Genomic DNA, 20,367 nt, shown 5'->3' with positions numbered 1-20,367 from the left:
GGTTGAAGTGGTGGAAGCCGGGATGCGTATTGTCTTTAACGATGCTCTCTGCCCTTCTAAGGCACTGGGATTTGTAGATGATGGACAGGGTAGGTAGGGGGCAGTTGATGATCTTTTTACCAATGCATGGGTCAGAAAAACATTTTGCGATATTGTACAGTACAATTCATAGATAGAAAAGCAAGTTCTTTTCATGAATTGAGTTTATCATAAGGAAGAGCGCTCTTTATTCCTTCGTGGGTTCGATTAATTTCGTGTAGTGAGAATGTTGGTTGTCCAAATGCAGGCTGGAGACGAAGAAAAGTCACTTCGAAGCTTTTATCTACCAAATATTCAGGGGAGAAGTGATCTACAGACAAAAGGCTGTGTCAATCACGAACTGCGCACAGGCTAGAGATTTACAATCACCTTTATAATGTCAGAAGGGCGCCACCGAAACTGTTTGTGCAAAGAATGGGATTTTCCCCAATTTGGTAAGCCGGTTCTAGCTGGTATTAAATGGCACATTTCTATTTCTCGGCCCAAGCTTTACTACAAAGTTTCCAGTTAGCACGATCAACTGATGAGCTAAAATGCAGAGGTCCATGATACCGTTCAAGGACACACAGTTCAAGGATGACACATTTTAACATAAGACACGCTTCAATACCCAATCTGTTTGAACTGGGAGGGCGGTGGCAAATGAACGAATCCCTCCCACTTCAAACGGATTCGACGTCAATGGCAGTCAAGTAGCTCATTTTGTTGCTCACCAGGTCATTTCCTGCTGATTGTCAGTCACTTCTTGCTGATTTTAGGGCATTTCTGGGTCACTTTCTGTTGATTTTATGGCATTTGCGGGTCATTCTTGTTGATTGCTGGGTTATTGAATCAGAAATTACCCAGAATTGCTGCAAAATATATTGGAATTGACAAAGAAAATCAACTGAAAATGATCTGTAAATGCCCTAAGTGACCTGTTAAAAATTAAGGAATGAATTAACCCCTACCAATCTAAATGAATTGCTGTCAATAGCAGGTAATGAGTTAACATAGACACTATTGTAGTGGAAAATTTAAGTAGCAACCTGATGGGTCCTTTTTTTTTTCAATAGTGACACCTTTTTAAAACGATGTATGTATTCTAGGTGAGAACATATTGATAACATTCTTGGATATAAAGTATCGCGATATACGTACTACCATTTTAGATATATTGGAAGTAGTCATGTTAAGGCATGTCATGTACCGTAGCCTCTAATTTCAAAAGAATTTGAAAGGGTTTACAGGCCCACGGTTTGCAAAAATTAATGGCATGCATGCGCTTGTTTAGATTGCTAACTGTGTAAAACCTGAATTTAAATCTTCTAATTTTACATCGGTTACACATACCAAAAAGTGAAGTCACTTAAATGCCCATTTTTTTCTTAAAGCTCACTAGGGAGTTGGGAGAGGATGTGTAAAGTTTTGTACTCTTATTTGGTGTACATATTTGTAAAAAAAACAAATTCAAAGATCATCACAACGTCCCTGCGGGTAAATAACCGAACACTCAAAGAGCCAAGAATTATTGCTAAAAAATGTTTGTGAAGTAGTATATTAAATGACCAATACAATTTCATCCCCAGCAATTTTCCCACTGAAATAAATATATTTAAACACCCTACCAGTCCAAAATAATAATATCAAAATAACACGTGAAGTGTTAGTCACAAGTTACATCTTTTTTTTTATTTCGGCACGCAGGCATCACGCGCACCGAAAAGGACAAAGGGACAGTGTACGAGCTGACCTTCCGAGGGGAATCCAGCCATGAATTTCGCCACTTGGTTTTCTTCCGACCCTTCGGTCCACTCATGAAGGTGAAAAGTGAGCGTGTGAACACGGCAGACGTGCTCATCAACATCGTGCTGCCGCTGTCTCGACGCACCGACAACTTCAAGCAGTTCATCCGCAACTTCAGGTGAGTGCCCCATTGCCAACAGAAAATTTGGGATGGTTACAAAAACAAAGCCACGGCTTCACGGCCAATGATCGTCTCCATTCTACCGTAATTTCCAGTGTATAAGTCACACATTTTTCTAAGTTTGGCTGCGTGTTATGTTCTTGTTGGTTTTTAAGCTATAGGATGGCGGGGCGGCGCAAATAGAGCCAGAGAAGAAAGGTATCAAAATTAGAATTAAGTATAAGTGTAAGGTTAGATTAAACTTATTTTTGAGTGTCTGTATCGTAATCCAAGTTCATATAAATTTGTTTATGTTGTTACGAGCGCGTTGCAGTGCAAAACTCACAAACTACCCCCTCCACCCTCTCTCTCTGTCCCTCGCTCTCTCCCCTCCGCGAAATCCGTCTAATTTTAGTACTATTAAACACATTTAAGTACTATTAAACCACTAGTTATTTGGTACTTTGTTAATAGGTGGCGAATTAGAACAAATAAAAAAGTTTTTCTAATCCAATATCCTGTTTTTGGTGTTTTTTTTTCAGATGGTTGGAACGAATTAATTTGTTTTTAGTTCATTTCTATGGGAAACGTTCATTTGAGTTACGAGTAAATCGTCATACGAGCTCAGTCCGGGAACGAATTAAGCTCGTATCTCGAGGTACCACTATATATGGCCGCCAATGAGTTGATACTTAAAAATATAATACATTTTATTTGTTCTCCCCCACTCCCAATTCAGATCTTCTATAAATGACAATCGGGCCCAAATTCCAATCACATGATTAGATCGGGGACTCGTACGGACAGTGGCTAGCGTGTAACTAAAGCTACAAGGCAAACTACACATCTCACATTTGAAACACCAACACAAACGTTAGGTCCTCAAGTTTCAATGCTTTTGGCAAATGCCAAAGCGAGATCAGGTTTTGCTATTTTACACTCATATTTATTAAGCTGTGCTCCTTTTCGGAAACAGAAACTGCCATGTGTGTTTTAAACACAGAAGCTGATGTTTCCATCAGAACTAAACGCCCACTCGCTTCCCATCTCATCCTCAACCCCTCTAACCCCTAACCCTGAATGATAACCCTAACAGAAAATCTGTTAGATTAACAGATGTCTACAGTAATCCCTCGATTATCGCGGTTAATGTAGACCAGACATGGCCGCGATAAACAAAAAAGCGTGAAGTAGTGTCACCCCTATTTAAAAAATAAATAAATAATAATATATACTTTTTTTTTACTTCAGTGCTGAGTTCTAGTAGCAAGCGGAGGATAGGGGAGTGGCTTCCGCTTGCGAGTTTCAGCGTGGATTTTCACCTTTTTATGGACTTACAAAAGAAAAAAATTAACAAAAAAAAATTCCCCCAGGAAAAAAAATGCGATGTAGTGAAGCCGCGATAGTTGAAGCCGCGATAATCGAGGGATTACTGTATTTATCCTGTTGTTCTCCATTTTACTATTGTTAATTTAACTTCGATTTGTTCTTGGTTTCTGATCAAATAAAACATTGCCCTCACAAAAATGCGACTTTTATGCCAGTGTGACATTCACACTGAGCAAGAGTTGATGCCACACTCCCTTTGCTGAAACCAAGGGAATGTACCACTACATCATCCTTTTATGGGTTTTAAAAAAACGCTGTAATACTTTAGCGGGTGGGAACGTTTGTGTAAAGTGTGTGGAGGGTGTATTATAACGAACATTGTTTTTACAAGGTCTCTCAAAAGCTGTTGAATATTTAGATGTGATTCACATGGAATACACCACTGGTTCTCAAACTTTAAAAGCATCACCTTAGAATTATATTTGGGCTTCCAAGGGCCACTAGTTTAAAAGAAAATAGTGGTTGGCTGTAATATAACATAAACACAGTTTACTATAAAGACATAAAAATGCCATATTTAATATTCACAACTATTAGCAACTGAATATCGTACATGTTAAAGCTTCTACCACGAGCACCTTACGTAAGATTTATTTTCCCGAAAAGGCCTACCACTGAAATTGACAAAGCGTACAGTAGTTTAGAATAAGAAAATATAATTATAAGTAGGAGGATAGCATTAGGAGGACTGTAAGTGATATTAGGACGAAAATCAATGCTTTTTTCTCCTGGAAATGCCCTAAAATCAATAGAAAGTGGCCCCGAAATTCCAGAAATCAACAAGTGACCCATAAATGTGCCAAATTCCAAATTAACAGACTTCAAATAAAAAGAAATTGACCCAGCACAGCACAAAAATCAAGTGAGACAGTATCAGCCCACATATCTGGGACATACCATTCACGATCATCAAGCTAGCATATTTGTTTCTACTCGGTTGTCAGACGAAATTAAAACCCACATCCACCACCGTCAATCTTATTCTCTCTTTGTGTGATTCATAGCTATTGGTGCCATCGCTTATCACGTTTTGCCCCCACTGGATCCTGCTTAGTTGCAGCATTTCTGTCTGTTCTAATGCTCTCCGGGGGGCACAAAAGTTGATCTACGGCGGCAAATCATGGCATTTACTTACTGGAAAGAGGCGCTGAGCCAACAATTTCAGCCTCATCCATATTGAACACTTCTGTGAGTGTGTGTGCACAGGAATGTATTCATGAGCAACTAAGTGCAAAGACTTGAAATGATAAACTCTGCATTGAAGCATAAGAAAATTGTTTTCTTCTGCTGGCATAGTTCCCCCCCCAAAAAAGAATCCATTTATACCAAAGCGCTCACAAAACGGCATCTGTCACAGCCTGAACAAACGTATCATTCATGTCACTCTTCAAAATGCTTTTAAGTGTATTTAGGCTCATCGAGTTGGATTTGATGACCATTTTCCTGCTCTGATGAGCTCAATCACATGTGCGTATTTGCACAGTTATGTTTACAAAGACACCATTGAATAGAGGCCGACTAGGAAGACGTCCACCATCCATTTTTTGACAGTTTTAATTTCATAGACAGGTCTTAAGCCTCTGCAGCAAACTCTGCTTTCATTAAAACCTCCTGAAGACACACGTATTCTGGTCCGGTAGCATACTGGCCGTCATTGACGATGGTAGCTGAACAATCCATTTTAACCGGGAGAGCCCTTTTTAAATATATTAGACGTCTGACGCTGTTAATTGCAGGGAATGTGTTAAACATAGAAAGCTGGCAAGTGACCAATGACAAGCATTAGTATCTCCTAGCACACAGCTCGTTGAAGGCTGGACATGCATGCCCTCTACTGGCTAACTAAAAAAACTACAGGCCACACAGGCACCAATAAGTTTGTAACCAATGAATCAGACCTGATTTAAGAAATCAAAAATTTGGCTCTGAGGACAGATTGATATCTGCCAATGCTACACGGCTCGCAAGTTTCGAGACTATCGGTTCGCAGATGACGGAGAAGTAGACTTCAATGTTAGTGTCTATAAGAACAATGACAACATGAACGGTGACTTGACAGGCTGCCCTCAGCCTGGGATGGCAAATACACTTTGTTAATGCATCTCTTCGACCTGGGTTGTGCTATGAAATATGTGAAGAATCATTTTTACCATTTCATAGTTATTCCAGCTAAAACAAAGCATCATGGAACACCCACTTCACAGCAATTTTGGTTGTGACATCACAACCAAAATTGATGACCATGGCTAGTTTTCAAGTTGACAAACTGGTCACATGGCAAAAGACAATAGCATGACTAAAAATGGGATGCTGGCAGACTACACAAATTAGTTGGTGTTGCCAAGGCAGCTGAGAAAGGAAGGAAAATTAGTATATAATTTATCGTATTTGTAACAAAAAAAATGATGACTGAATCAACGGCTTATATGCGCACAAGACTTACAGCATTGCTATAGAGTATGCCAGTAGATGTTGGCAAAGTAACATTTACTATTTGTTGGTTATTTTCTGTTTTGCAGTAAGAAAACAACCATTACTGGATGAATTAATTCCTTGTGATATTGACCCTAATAATGTGTTTTTGATTCATACAGTATCACAGAAATACCACGTGCGATGATTTTTCTTAAGATTTTCCCTTCAAAGTAACACATTTGTACTCCTTATTGAAAACATGAATATGGAAGTAAAAATTGTGAATCAGGGGGCGGCTTATACGTGAGAAATTGTAAAATTCAATGATTTTAAGTAAATATTAAGGGTGCGGCTTAGACGCAAGGGTGGCTAACATGCGAGCAAATACGGTAATTATTAAAGCTTTTATGTGACTTGACAAATAGGTTAGAGTTTTAATTAGCGTATGAAACATCCAGTTGGTATGTACCTTTTTTGAATTAAGTTGATTTTTTTTTACATTGTGCACATCATGAATGGTTGCCAGATCATTCTTAAAGTTAAATGGCTGGAGCTTCTTCCAAAAATGAATAAAAGGTGTTGAAAGGGAATGAAATATTCAAAATTGTCTTAGGGCAAGGGTGCCAGACTCGGGTTTGTTCGCGGGCCGCATTAACGCCAACTCGATTTGATGTGGGCCGGACCATTTTTAGATATAATTTTTAGATATTTTTTTTAATAAATGGATTAAATGAACTGGATCAAAAGCCCTGAATATTCAGTTTTTTATAGATCTAAAACAATGTTTATTTGAGCTTTGTTTCTTAGTAAGGGAAAATCTCTTTTAATCATTATGTTCCATATTAAAGTGGAAAATAGAAAATATTTTTAGATTTTACAAAATGATTTTTGAACTAAAAACACAGAAAAAATGGATTAAAATAATTTCAATTATTGATTTAAAAGGGGGAAAATCAGTAAATATTATATACATCTATAATCTTCATTTTAATTTGATTGTAAAACAGATAGTCGGCACTCATGATTTACTTTCCCGGGCCACACAAAATGATGCGGCGGGCCAGATTTGGCCCCCGGGCCGCCACTTTGACACCTGTGTTTTAGGGTGTGATTGTGAGTGTGAATGGTTGTTTATATAGCAATCCGGTGTCAGCACAAGGTGAAGTGAGTGAAGATGAGTGATATAAAAGATGGCTATTCAAGGGCAGATGTTTTTTTCCTAACATTGATTTCAATGTTGATTTGTGTTTTTGCCTGCAGGGAAGTGTGTGTGCGCCAGGATGGCCGTGTCTACCTCACAGTTGTCTATTTTGGGAAGGATCAACTAAGTGAGGTCCAACGCATTCTGGAAAGCACATTCAGGTAAATGTACTCTCTCTCTCTATCTGAATCAATTGGTTTTGGTCACTAGAACGATTCACTCCGACTGAGATGCATCACAAGCTTCTTGTTTGGCTACAAATTTGCCACCGCAAAAGATAGTGTGCCAGTTAGCAGTGAATACGACCAGCGATTTTCCAGAGACTTGTGGACGAAGGGAATTATGATAGGTTAAAGACTTGTGAGAATAAATAAATAAAGGCAGATTTACTGTAAAACTGTAAAAAGAGACTTTTTGCACGGCAACGCGCTCGTAACATAACATAAACAAATTAAAATGAACTTGGATTACGATGCACACACACTCAAAAATAAATTTAATCTAACCTTACACTAAAATTAATTCTAATTTGGTTTTAAATTTTGATACCTTTCTTCTCCCGGGTCGGCTCTATTTGCCCCGCCTCCTCCCTGACGTTCAGATGCAACCTATCGAGGGTTGTTTGCTTTTGTCTTCCCTTCAAAATATTCCGAAAATGATGCACACAACTGTCCTCACAATAGGATAACGCACGACCACTTGCTAACTTGCCGGTGGTACGTGTGGTTAGCATGTCGGCCTCACGGCTCTGGGGTCTTGGGTTCAAATCCAGGTCGGTCCACCTGTGTGGAGTTTGTGGGTTTCCTCTGGGTACTCCAGTTTCCTCCCACATTCCAAAGACATTCATGGTAGGCTGATTGGACAGTCTAAATTGCCCCTAGGTATGGATGTGAGTGTGCATGGTTGTCCGTCTTCTTGTGCCCTGCGATCGGCTGGCCACCAATTCAGGGTGTCCCCCACCTCTGGCCCGGAGTCAGCTGGCATAGGCTCCAGCACCCCCTGCGACCCTAATGAGGATAAAGCTGTGAAATATGAATTGTATTCTTATATTTAATCTTGCACTCTTATGAATTTAGTTACTAGAATAGAATTTTTACTGACACCTACAGGTCAAGGCCTGTCATCACTTTGTATATACACACCCCTTTTTCTGGTCCCGCCTCCGCCTAAACTTCTATTAAATACTATAACCGACCAACTGGACGGCGTATCTGAATGGGAGACCTCGAGGTGGTCGCTTGGCTCTGTCCGAGCGCTGACCCCTTCTTAGGAAGGGTGGGGGCTAGCCAAGGGGGCTAGCCAAGAACAAAGGAAGCGGACCGAGCAGCGACCATTTTGAGAGCCATCGAGATGGGGCCTCCTGTTCAGATAACCTCCATTCGGCCGGGAGCTAAAAACTACCACGTGTTTTGCTGCTTCCTCTGTATGAAGATCATTGTCGAGGCAACCCAGCTTTGACAAAAGCCGTTCACAAAAGGAGATGAGAAGAGAGTACTTTAAGTGAAATTGCAGAAGGCACGCATTGGATTTGAGCAAAGCACTTTGCAAGGAACAGTTTTCCTTTTTTAACCAGTTCTGTCTCAACTCTCAATGACTCTTGCTGTTTTGTTTTTTACATTCTCCTTGAATCCCTAATAGAAACATTTCTGCACGTTTTATGGCTCCTACTGACAATTCAAACTAAAAACAGTACATCCATAAAAACCATCAAAGCAGGTGGTCGGGGGTCACGACACTTAGTGGAGAGTGACATGTATATGATGACTGCCGAGCAGGTGTCTCTGCCTAAAGCCGTCCCAGTCCCAGCTTTCCCAGTTGAAATAGATTTGATGTCTATAACCATCGATGGTAGTGAATGAGTTAAGGGTTACCAGGAACAAAATAGTCCTGAGGTATAAGGATATGCTAATATATATATATATATACATATATATATATATATATATATATATGTATATATGTATATATATATGTGTATATATATATATATATGTATATATATATATATATGTATATATGTATATATGTATATATATATATATATATAAAATCATTTTTGCATTTAAAACATTTTTAAAAAAGATTAATTGGGAGTTTATAGATGGCATGCCATTAACTGCGATTACAAATTTGAAACAATGACAGTAGTACTGTTTACATTTATTTACACTCCTGAAATAAAGTTTTTATAACAAAGAAAAAAGTGGTGACCGTAAGAGTCAAGAAAATCACATGCAAGGTAGCTGTTTATTTGGATTATTTTTAAGAGATTTTATCTATGCAAATATAATGGGCAAATACAACACCCCGCAGATGAGTGGTTAATGCGTTCTGGGGTCCTGGATTTCAATCCAGGTTAGTCCACCTTTGTGGAGTTGGCATGTTCTCCCGGGCCTGCGTGCGTTTTCCCCAGAAACTCCGGTTTCCTTCCACAAATCCAAAAAACATGCACGGTAGGCAGATTGGACACTCTAAATTGCCCCTAGGCATGAGTGTGAGCATGAATGGTTGTCTGTCTCCTTGTGCCTTGCGATTGGCTGGCCACCAATTCAGGGTGCTCGAAGTAAGGTCGGATACGCTCCAGGACCCCCCACGACCTTTGTGAGGATAAAGCGGTTTAGAAAATGAATAAATGGATATAACATTAGACAAAATACTTGAAATTCTACAGTTTGATTAGAAATGATTTAGACGCACCGTTTAGGTGACTAACTCAATCTAGTGCTAAAGCTGAGAAATGCAACTGAAAGTAAACACATTTTAAATGTTTTTGTGGGCCATATTCAATCACAGAGTGGTACCTCTACTTACGAAATTAATTTACTCCAGAAGTGATTTCTTAACGTGGATTTTTCGTAAGTAGAGACGCATTTTAAGTCACATTACACAATGCGGTAATTTGTTACCACCATTCTAAGGTCCCCAATACCACCCCCAAAACGCTTTAAAAATGATAAATGTATACCAATTTTGGCGAAACACAAATAACGAAGAAATAAAAGTTAAGGAAATTAGTTGTTAAGCCATCAAATTAATAAGACATAGAAAGATATTTTCCATTGGAAATCTTCCATACAATTTATGTTAGCCTTTGACTACATATTTTTCCTAAAATGCACATGGCATTCGTCGTCAACGGCGATAGCAAGACTTGTGAACACTTTGAAAACAGGCCGCTTCTTCTTTTAACTCGTACCATAACTTTTTTGGGCCCATGATAAAAAGCAAAGAATAAAACCGCATCAAGCACACTAAGAAACTTCAGGGACCATTGATAGGTTTATTATTAATACACTTTAATCAAACAGGGAGACATCTTTAACATACACTGGCTACAACTTGCAAGGAAAATCACTCCCAACTCGCCTTCGTTCAAGAGGATTCTGAAGAAACGGCATCCTCCTCTGTCCATTTAGTCGCGCCATACTCAAAACATTTAATGTAATCTGATTCAAACAATTGCATAAGCTAACCGAATAACACCATTAAGGTAAAAAAACAACTGCCACAACAATCTCTTATTAGATCGAAACCAAAACAACTGCGTAAGAATTTGCACGAATAAGCATGTAATTTCTTCATAAGGTAAACGGAGCGACAGTATTTTTAAACAATAATGCGATTATCGCCATCTGCCGGAATCCAAGTCAAAGCAATTTAAGAGTCCCTTGTAGATCTTCATTGCCAACTCAGATCAACAGTCTCGGCCTGGAACAAGGTGTCCTGTTCAGTCAATAGTCCTAAAAACAATTAACTGGCCTCGAAAGTAGCTGTGGGGTGAGTGTCCTCGTGCTTACTTGGTCCCAACATAAAGCAAAAATTAATTTATAACTTCTTAATGAACATATAGTAACATCCCAGAATAAACCCAACAACCATTGTTTTAGAATTCTGTCAGGGTAGAAGGCACACAAATCAGGAACTCTCCACTCTCCAACTTCAAAATAAAATACAAGATGCAACAAGAGGATGTTTGGATTTTTCAAATTTCATATTTAGTTCATTTATTGTGTATCTCAAAACAAGATTTTCCCATTGAGGCTTTTCGTAACCTGAATATTTCGTATGTTTAGATATTTGCAAGTAGAGGTACCACTGCATTTTCATAATTTCCTGCAGCCCAATAAAAACTGGGCTATGGGGCATAGTTTGTACACCAATGCTGTCAAATTTTCTCAAGAAAAAAGCAAAGATAGCAAGGGTTTGAAGATTTAAGGCTCAGATAACATCTTGTGTCGTCATGACATCATTATTCTTGAACACGTTCCCGCTTGTTCGCCAGATCGCTGACAACGGTGGGGAGTCCATCTCTTTATCCTCTCATGTAATCTGAGCATTTGTCACTCAGCACATCAATTATTCTGCCCCGAGGCTACATCGCAGCTGTCGCAGCTGTTTACGCATTCTCAAGTTATTTCGCCGCCGTCACCGTGTTTGACATTCAGGAAAAAAAGACACCGACTGCTCAAAGTTCAGCTGTGGGGAGCTTTTTCATTTTGACCCAGCGCCGACACTCAAACATCAAACCAGTTTGTTGAGATACCAAATTTCGTCCAGATAAGTTGTCCCGATCAAATGTTTTTGCACCCAAGTTTGTGTCACCTCATTTGACTAAATTCACAATCTTGATTATTTTGATATACGAGCATACAGCGGACGCGAGAGGCTGCTCATAAGAACATCATGGGCACTGTCTTTCTGGTCGCAACTCCCTCGTGTAATGTCTCTACGAACACTGGGTGGAGCCTTGCATTTTTTTCAGTGTTTTTCCCGTTAGTCAGTGCGAATGGCGGAGCGATCGCTAAATAGGAGTATAGTATACTACTTCTCGTCGGCATCGTGCGTTATCCTAATGTGAGGACATTTGTGTGCATCATTTTCGGAATATTTTGAAGGGAATACAAAAGCAAACAACCCTCGATAGGTTGCATCTGAAAGTCAGGGTGGAGGCGGGGCAAATAGAGCCAACCCTGGAGAAGAAAGGTATCACAATTAGAATTAAGTTTAGTGTAAGGTTAGATTAAACTTATTTTTGAGTGTGTCTGCATCGTAATCCAAGTTCATATAAATGTGTTTGTTATGTTACGAGCACGTTGCAGTGCAAAACTCACAATATCCTGTTTTTGGTGTTTTTTTCAGATGGTTGGAACAAATTAATTTGTTTTTAGTTCATTCCTATGGGAAACGTTCATTTGAGTTACGAGTAAATCGACATACGAGCTCAGTCCCGGAACGAATTAAGCTTGTATCTCGAGGTACCACTATATACAGACACTCCTCAACTTACGAACGGAATTGGTTCCGAGCGATTGTTCATAAGTTGAATTTGTTTGTAAGTTGATTTAGTGCTATATTTTGTATTATAATTTATGTTTAAGGCCTATATAAGTATATTGAAGGTTTATATAAGTGCATTTGTATGTTTAAGGCTTGTATAAGTAACACACATTGGTTTGTACTGAAAAAAAAACATTTAATAAAATGGAGAGAATATGTACAGTACTGTAGAGAGAGAGATAGATTTATGTATTAGAAACTGGCCAAAAGAAGCGACCTAATGACGATTGCACAGTTTTCTTCTTTTTTTCATCATAAATGATGCAGTAGCACTGTATGGCATCATTCAATTGATTTGCAAACTTTGTGCAACGTTCAATATTTGGGTCCTGCTGCTCGATCTTTCTGTTTATAAATGGTACTGAATGTGCAACGCTCAACCACTCTCACGCGCATCAAGCTTCGTTATTATTGCCACTCGTTTCAAATGAAATGGCTTGCCTCTTCCTTGCAACTCCCTCAATAGAAGCCTTTAGCTTTTTACCAACCATATTCAATATTGGATGCATGAGATATTTAATGATACAAATGAAAAAGGTTCTTTGCACACTGGAGATACATTCACGCACTTCCGCATTGCAACGAAGAAGAAGGTAGATGCTGGGTGAGCTGAGCTCTCACAGCGCCAGGCGTCGGTATTAGCGGCGGAAAGAAGTACTACTCCGAAAAAGACGCGAAATACAAAATTGGACTTGCGAACATTTTTGGACTTAAACGCAATTTGCAGACATGTTCGTATGTACCGTTGTTCGTAAGTTGAATGTTCGTAAGTAGGGGAGCGTCTGTATATGGCCGCCAATGAGTTGATACTTAAATATATAATACATTTTATCTGTTCTCCCCCACCCCCAATTCAGATCTTCAATAAATGATATTATCAGGCCCAAATTCCATTCACATGATTAGATCGGGGACTCATACGGACAGTGGCTAGCGAGTAGCTAAAAAATACAAGACAAACTACATATCTCACATTAAAACACCAACACAAACGTTAGGTCCTCAAGTTTCAATGCTTTTGGCAAATGCCAAAGCGAGATCAGATTTTGCCATTTTCCACTCATATCTTTATTGAGCTGTGCTCCTTTTCAGAAACAGAAACCGCCGTGTGTGTTTTAAACACAGAAGCTGATGTTTCCATCAGAACTAAACGCCCACTCGCTTCCCATCTCATCCTGCAGGGAGGTCAACTTCAAAAACTACACTCTCCTACAGCTGGATGAGGAATTTTCCAGAGGTAGGGGTTTGGATGTCGGGGTGCGAGCGTGGAAGGGCGGCAACGTGTTGCTCTTCTTCTGCGACGTTGACGTCTACTTAACATCCGACTTCCTCACAACTTGCCGTCTCAACGCACTGTCAGGTAAATTCTATATTTTTGCGCATGGCCAACAAAACAGCCAAAAGTACAAGCCTAATGTAGTTCCGCATGGACATATATGATTATACATTAGTTTCATGAGGAAGATTATATGTCAAATCAACGTTTAGATGAGAAAACGGCTAAAATTCTACGTACCGCTTTCTTTGTCGCCATCTTGTGGCAACACAAAGATATGCAAAGATCCCAAAAAGAAGAGATTTATTTTCACAGGACAATTTATTCATTCATTCATTTTCCATACCACTTATCCTCACAAGTTTCGAAGGGGTGCTGAAACCTATCCCAGCCAACCCCCATGGGCACCAGGTGTGGGACACCCGGAATTAGTGGCTAGCCAATCGCATGGTGCAAGAAGACGGACAACCATACAAGCTCACACTCGTATCTAGGGGCAATTAATTTAGAGTGCTGAACTAGCCGGCCCTGAATATTTTTGGGATGTGGAAGGAAAGCAGAGCATCAGGAGAAAACCCACGCAAAATCCAAGGAAAACATGCAAACTCGACACAGGAAAGTCTGGACCTGGGATCGAACCCTCGATCTCGGAACTCTGAGGCCGACACACTTACCACTCCCCTACTGGTCTGCCCAAAGGACAATTCAGTTTCACAAAACAAAAAAGTCAATACAGTGGTACGAATGTCTCTACATACGAAATATTCAAGTTAGGAAAAGCCTCAATGGGAAAATTTTGCTCCAAGTTAAGAAAAAAATTTAAGGTATGAAACCCAAAATCTAAAGAAAAATCAAACATCCCCCAAAACGTAAATGCATTGCATACCTTTCCTGTATCTTATATTTTATTTGGAGAATTGATTGATGATATAGTTGTTCTCCTATTGGCTAACACTCCCACACCCTGCTGTCCACCCATTGGCTGTCTCACAACAACCGGCTGGCCTCCCATTGGCTCGGAGTGAGCTGCATCTCCATGATACTTTTTGTGTGCCTTTGAGCGCCGTTCGTCGTCACCAAATTCTAACATGGTGTTTTGTGAGTTTTTCAAGTGTTCTCAAAGCACTTTTATTTTTCATTGGGGACCTCAAAACATTTTCTTGGATTCATCGTTTGTGTGTTTTTTAGATTAGATTAGATAACTTTATTCATCCCATATTCAGGAAATTTCATTGTCACAGTAGCAAGAGGGTAAGAATACAGACACAGGAAAAGACATGTAAGACATAAATAAATAGATAATAAATAAGTTAATAAATAAATAAGCGTGTTGCTTATATATATGCATATATATAAATATACATATACATGCATACATATATATAAATATACATACATATATAAATATACATATACATACATATATATAAATATACATACATATATAAATATACATATACATACATATATATATAAATATAAACATACATACATATATATAAATATACATATACATCCATACACAAAGATGTACATGTATACATACGGTTGGTCTTAACATTTAGCCATTTCTTTTGTTAATTGAATTCTTTTGCATGTGTTTGTTATTCATTTTAATGGTTTAATGTATAATTTTCTTATCTTTTTTTCTCTTTTTGTGTTTCTCATCTTCCATACAAAATTAGTACACTGATCATTTTTAAAGGGTTTATATGGTAGTATATATAGAAGACCGTGGAACGAATTCAATGCAAAATGTGTCTACTTATGAACAATCCCAGTTAGTAAACCACTTCTGGAATGAATTAATCTTTGTTAATGATAAGAACCAGTCGACTGAAACTTGGAAGTAGTTCGCAGGAGCAACCTGACATATAATTGTGAAATTTCTTGTTTTTGTTCTGCTCTACCTTTCTTTCAATTCTAGGGAAAAAAGTATTTTACCCAGTGTTGTTCAGCCAGTACAACCCAAAACTTATCTATGGCGGTCATGAGCACATCCCGCCATTGGACCAACAGCTGGTAAAACATAGCCTCAGAGATTTAAAAAAAATGATATATATATATATATATATATATATATATATATATATATATATATATATATATATATATATATATATATATTTTTTTTTTTTGTCCGGTGGTCTTTGTAATTCACCTCTTTATTTTTTAAATCAGGTGATAAATAAGAAGACGGGCTTCTGGAGAGATTTTGGATTTGGTATGACCTGCCAGTTCCGCTCAGACTTCATCAACATAGGTAACGATCACGTCTGGCTTTTCCAAAATCAATAAAAAAATGGCTTACAGGTTGTTCAAATGCCTCGTAAGACAGTGGCATAATGATAACATGACACCTGTCTTAATATAAATGAATGATGGGGATCCAGGGGAGGGATTACATGAGCACCCCGTCACGTTTAATAATTTAATTTTATAATGCTCGATGAATTGAGGTTGTGTTATTTAGGTCAGGATTATCTAAAAATAAACAGAGTTGTAAACGCAAATCACTGAATTCAAAGTGCTTTGCTTTTGCTATATTGTTCCAGAATACCGTTTAATGAATTTCGTGACCACGTGCACATAGCATTCATTCCTGATTTTAAACGCAAACTTGGAAAATGCGAGCCCTGAAAAAAATACCATTACTCATTTGCTGCCATTGATGGTTATGGAAGTCTAATCTATTTTAATATGAAGGGTCGGTAGTGATCGATCACTGCCAGCTAGCATCAACAGCAGATAAATTAATGTAGTATTTTTTCTTCTTGTGTGGGGTCTGAAAGGATTAAAGCAGTGGTTCATATGGGCATTCACCGAACCCTACTTTTAAAAATAAAATGAGTTTTTTTTTAATTCAAGATATATAAATTCCTCGCAGCACTGATTGTGCCAAGCAATGTCACATGATCATCTCCAGCCAGTGATGGTCAAGCGGGGCATTTTATCGTAAATAGACATGATGAGTCGATGTGTCTTGACCTCCGTGGCAGAGGGTCCATCGGACCCCCGATCCGCTTTATCCTCACCAGCGTCGCAGGGGGTGCTGGAGCCTATCCCAGCTGACTTCTGGCCAGAGGCGGGGGACACCCTGAATTGGTGGCCAGCCAATCGCAGGGCACAAGGAGACAAACAACCATTCACGATCACACTCATACCGAGGGGCTATTTAGAGTGTCCAATCAGCCTACCATGCATGTATTTGGAATGTGGGAGGAAACCGGAGTACCCAAAGAAAACCCACGCAGATCTGGGTAGAACATGCAAACTCCACACAGGTGGACCGACCTGGATTTGAACCCAGGTCTCCCACTGTGAGGCCGACGCGCTAACCACGCAGCTGCCGGACAGCCGCGATTGGTATTTTGTTTTATTTTTTTTTTCATTCATTCATGTTTGATACCATTTATCTTCACAAAGGTCGCGGGGTGTGCTGGAGCCTATCCCAGCTAACTATGGGACCTAGGCGGGGGACACTCGGGTCACCAGCCCGCCGTATTTTATTTACTGTTTTTATTTATTTATTTTTAAACACATCAACAATGAAAACTTCTTTGTCCAATTAATGAGACCCGGCGGATTTTCCCTAACCGGATTACTCTATTTTCCGAACTATGAGTCGCAGTTTTTTTTAAATAGTTTGGCTGGGGGTGTGATTTATAATCCGGAGCGACATGTGTGAAAAGTATTAACACATTATTATATCATTTCACACTAAACTGCAAAAGGCCTGTCTGACTGTTCTTTGTTTTGGATTTTACCAAATCAAATTGCCCAAAAATTTACGTATTTATTCGAGCATAACGCCCCCCCATAATTTGTGACTAAAAATTGGTATAAACATTTTCTTTTCACTTTTTCTCAGCTCACACCAAGGATTGCACGGGTACTGGTTACTGGCAAATGTTGAACACGTTGCCATGACAAAACATTTATTCACAACATATGGTATGGAAACCTGATAAAACAAACTACCGGACGGAACACAATTCTCAAATGGAATTTACAATTTTAAATCCTTAAAGTCTAATTCATCATCATAATATTTAAAAAAATTCAAAGTCTGATTCATGATCATCAGACTCACCAAACAATTGATTCCATTCTTCTTGAGTTCTTTTTTAAAGTGTGAGCACCGGCCAATAGAACGGGCTCTCGCGCCCCATCTGGCGGACAAAGACAGGTTGTACATGTCCCATTATAATGGCTGCCGAGGGGACTTTTTCACCGGCCGAGGGCAGTGTTTCACCGCGATTCGTGTATGACGCGCACCCGAACTCTGCTTCAGTTTTTTTGGTACAAAACTTGCGCGTTATACTAGAATAAATACGGTAAATATTTTTTCCACCCTTTAATTGTGCATTTTTTGGTTTGTTTGACTTATCCGCTGATGCAACTTATAGACTGAAAAATGTGGTAGTTTAAACTCTAAACTTGGGCACAGGGTGGCGCGAGTGGTTAGCGCGTCAGCCTCACAGCTCTGGGATCCTGGGTTCAAATCCAGGTCGGTCCACCTGTGTAGAGTTTGCATGTTCTCCCCAGGCTTGCGTGGGTTTCCTCTGGGTAGTCTGGTTCTCCCCCACATCCGAAAAACATGCATGGTAGGCTGATTGGACACTCTAAATCACATGTGTCAAAGTGGCGGCCCGGGGGCCAAATCTGGCCCGCCGCATCATTTTGTGTGGCCCAGGAAAGTAAATCATGAGTGCCAACTTTCTGTTTTAGGATCAAATTAAAATGAAGAGTTTAGATGCATATTAAATTTCTTGATTTTCCCCCTTTTAAATCAATAATAGAATTTTTTTAATCATTTTTTCTGTGTTTTTAGTTCAAAAATCATTTTGTAAAATCTAAAAATAAAAAAGCTAAAATCAACATTATTTTAGATCTTTAAAAAATGAATATTCAGGGCTTTTAATCCAGTTCTTTTAATCCATTTATTTAAAAAAATCTAAATATTATATCTAAAATGGTCCGACCCACATGAAATCGACTTGACGTTAACGCGGCCCGCGAACCAACCCAAGTCTGACACCCTTGCTCTAAATTGCCCCTAGATATGGGTGTGAGCGTGCAATGTTGTCCTTTGTCTCCTTGTGCCCTGCGATTGGCTAGCCACCAATTAAGGGTGTCCCCCGCCTCTGGCCCGGAGTCAGCTGGGATAGGCTCCAGCACCCCCCGCATCCCTAATGAGGATAAAGCGGTTCAGAAAATGAGATGAGAACTTGAACAAATGGACGTTCCCAATACAGGAGGGTTCGACATCAACATCAAGGGCTGGGGCAGCGAGGACGTGTACCTGTACCAAAAGTACCTGCGTAGCGAGCTCCTGGTGGTGCGGGCTCCGTCCCGCAACCTCTTCCACTTATGGCACGAGAAGCACTGCGCTGACAACTTCACATCCAAGCAGTACAGCATGTGCATGCGGTCCAAGATTATGAACGAAGCGTCGCACCAACAGCTTGGCTTGCTCTTCTTCCAAAAAGACATTGACGCACATCTCCGGAAACAGAATACGCAACAAAAACTATGAGACCCCAATAGACGTGAAGGCCTACATCGGCACATCAACGTAATATGACGACATTCATTATCCAATGAATGAGGAGGAATCAAATGAAGGACTGCTTTGAACTGACCTTTCATTTTATTAGAAAATATGTTTAATATATATTTTGTCGGTTTATATACAGTATATAATCATATAACCATATGTTATGTACTTCAGCCTTTTTTAAATAACTTATATAAGTTAAGGTTAAGGCTTGAAGCGGTCAGAAAAGTTTTTTATTCCAATTTAATGTGAATTTTCATGAGTTCTTTTTTAGGAAGACAATCAGGCTGTGACACTGATGATGTTTGTAGCGGAAAATATGACCTGATGTGTCTGACAACATTTAATATTTGTGATATTTGACATGTCCTTTTACCTTCTTTCATGCACTTGTACTTTACATTTATGGCAGATTTTCTGGGCAAAAACAAAGGACTTGCTCATCAAGCTGAAATTGCAGTGCTTGACCAAATATGGGAACAATTGTTATACTTTCGATTTAAAGTGTTCGTGATCATGAAAACAAAATTATTATTATTATTATAGAAGCATTAACTGCATTTTTAATACATTTTTTATTCTTACAACTCCATGTTATTCTCCTAAAAATACAATGTTTTCATATCAAATCAAAGCTTTTTTTCTTTACGTATTTTAAATTGTAACTTTAAAGACTTTTCTTTGTAAAATAAGGACTATTTTTCTAACTTTGTTATAACAATTACATACTGTTCTGGTGACATCACTACATTTTTAAATGTGTGGCTTTTTTTTTGAAGACCAGTGTTACTTTTAGTAAAAAAAGATGACGTAAATGGAAAACCAAGAGGGCCTCATTAACTCTTGACTGATATAGGGATGTTTAAAAATATTTGTAATAACATAAATTTAACATGGTTTCCCCAAAACTCACCTCTTGACTGAAGAAATTCAATGGAATAGAAACTTTTGTTCTGAGTTAAACCTGCACCTGACTAGATTCTTTCTTTCAACCATCAGAATAACAGACGCAATTTTAGTTACATTTCATGAGACAGTCATCCCCCGTCTCAGGTTTGGATAACTTCCGTTAGTGAAATTTCCCTTATTAAAGAATTAATAGACTTCCAAGGTTTCATGAAATCACAGGTCTCCTCTTTCTAGTTATAATGTACTGTAATATTACCTTTCAGGCACAAGATGGCAGCACTGACCCAACAACCTGGCGGAGAGCTCACTTCAAATCCTGTCGAGTTCAAAGACAAACAGAATCGTCAGAAAGACGA

General features: G+C 39.0%; 1 protein-coding gene across 3 annotated transcripts in view; it reads left to right on the top strand.

Moving 5' to 3' along the window:
- csgalnact1a (chondroitin sulfate N-acetylgalactosaminyltransferase 1a) overlaps positions 1 to 19,767 on the top strand; it is a 30,686-nt gene extending 10,919 nt beyond the window's left edge. For 2 of the 3 annotated variants that reach the window (XM_077623613.1, XM_077623614.1), the window contains 6 exons: positions 1,726 to 1,942; positions 6,989 to 7,090; positions 13,448 to 13,626; positions 15,470 to 15,564; positions 15,724 to 15,805; positions 18,801 to 19,766. In XM_077623613.1, coding sequence (XP_077479739.1) covers positions 1,726 to 1,942; positions 6,989 to 7,090; positions 13,448 to 13,626; positions 15,470 to 15,564; positions 15,724 to 15,805; positions 18,801 to 19,081 — 956 coding nt within the window. In that variant the 3' untranslated portion in view covers positions 19,082 to 19,766. Of the gene's footprint in view, positions 1 to 1,725; positions 1,943 to 6,988; positions 7,091 to 13,447; positions 13,627 to 15,469; positions 15,565 to 15,723; positions 15,806 to 18,800 lie in introns of all 3 variants that reach the window. The other variant, XM_077623615.1, reaches the window with a different exon arrangement.
- The last annotated feature ends 600 nt before the right edge of the window (positions 19,768 to 20,367 follow it).

Source organism: Stigmatopora argus, chromosome 16 (assembly GCF_051989625.1).
Source record: "Stigmatopora argus isolate UIUO_Sarg chromosome 16, RoL_Sarg_1.0, whole genome shotgun sequence".
Classification (NCBI taxonomy): domain Eukaryota; kingdom Metazoa; phylum Chordata; class Actinopteri; order Syngnathiformes; family Syngnathidae; genus Stigmatopora; species Stigmatopora argus.
This window is presented reverse-complemented; position numbering and strand designations above follow the sequence as displayed.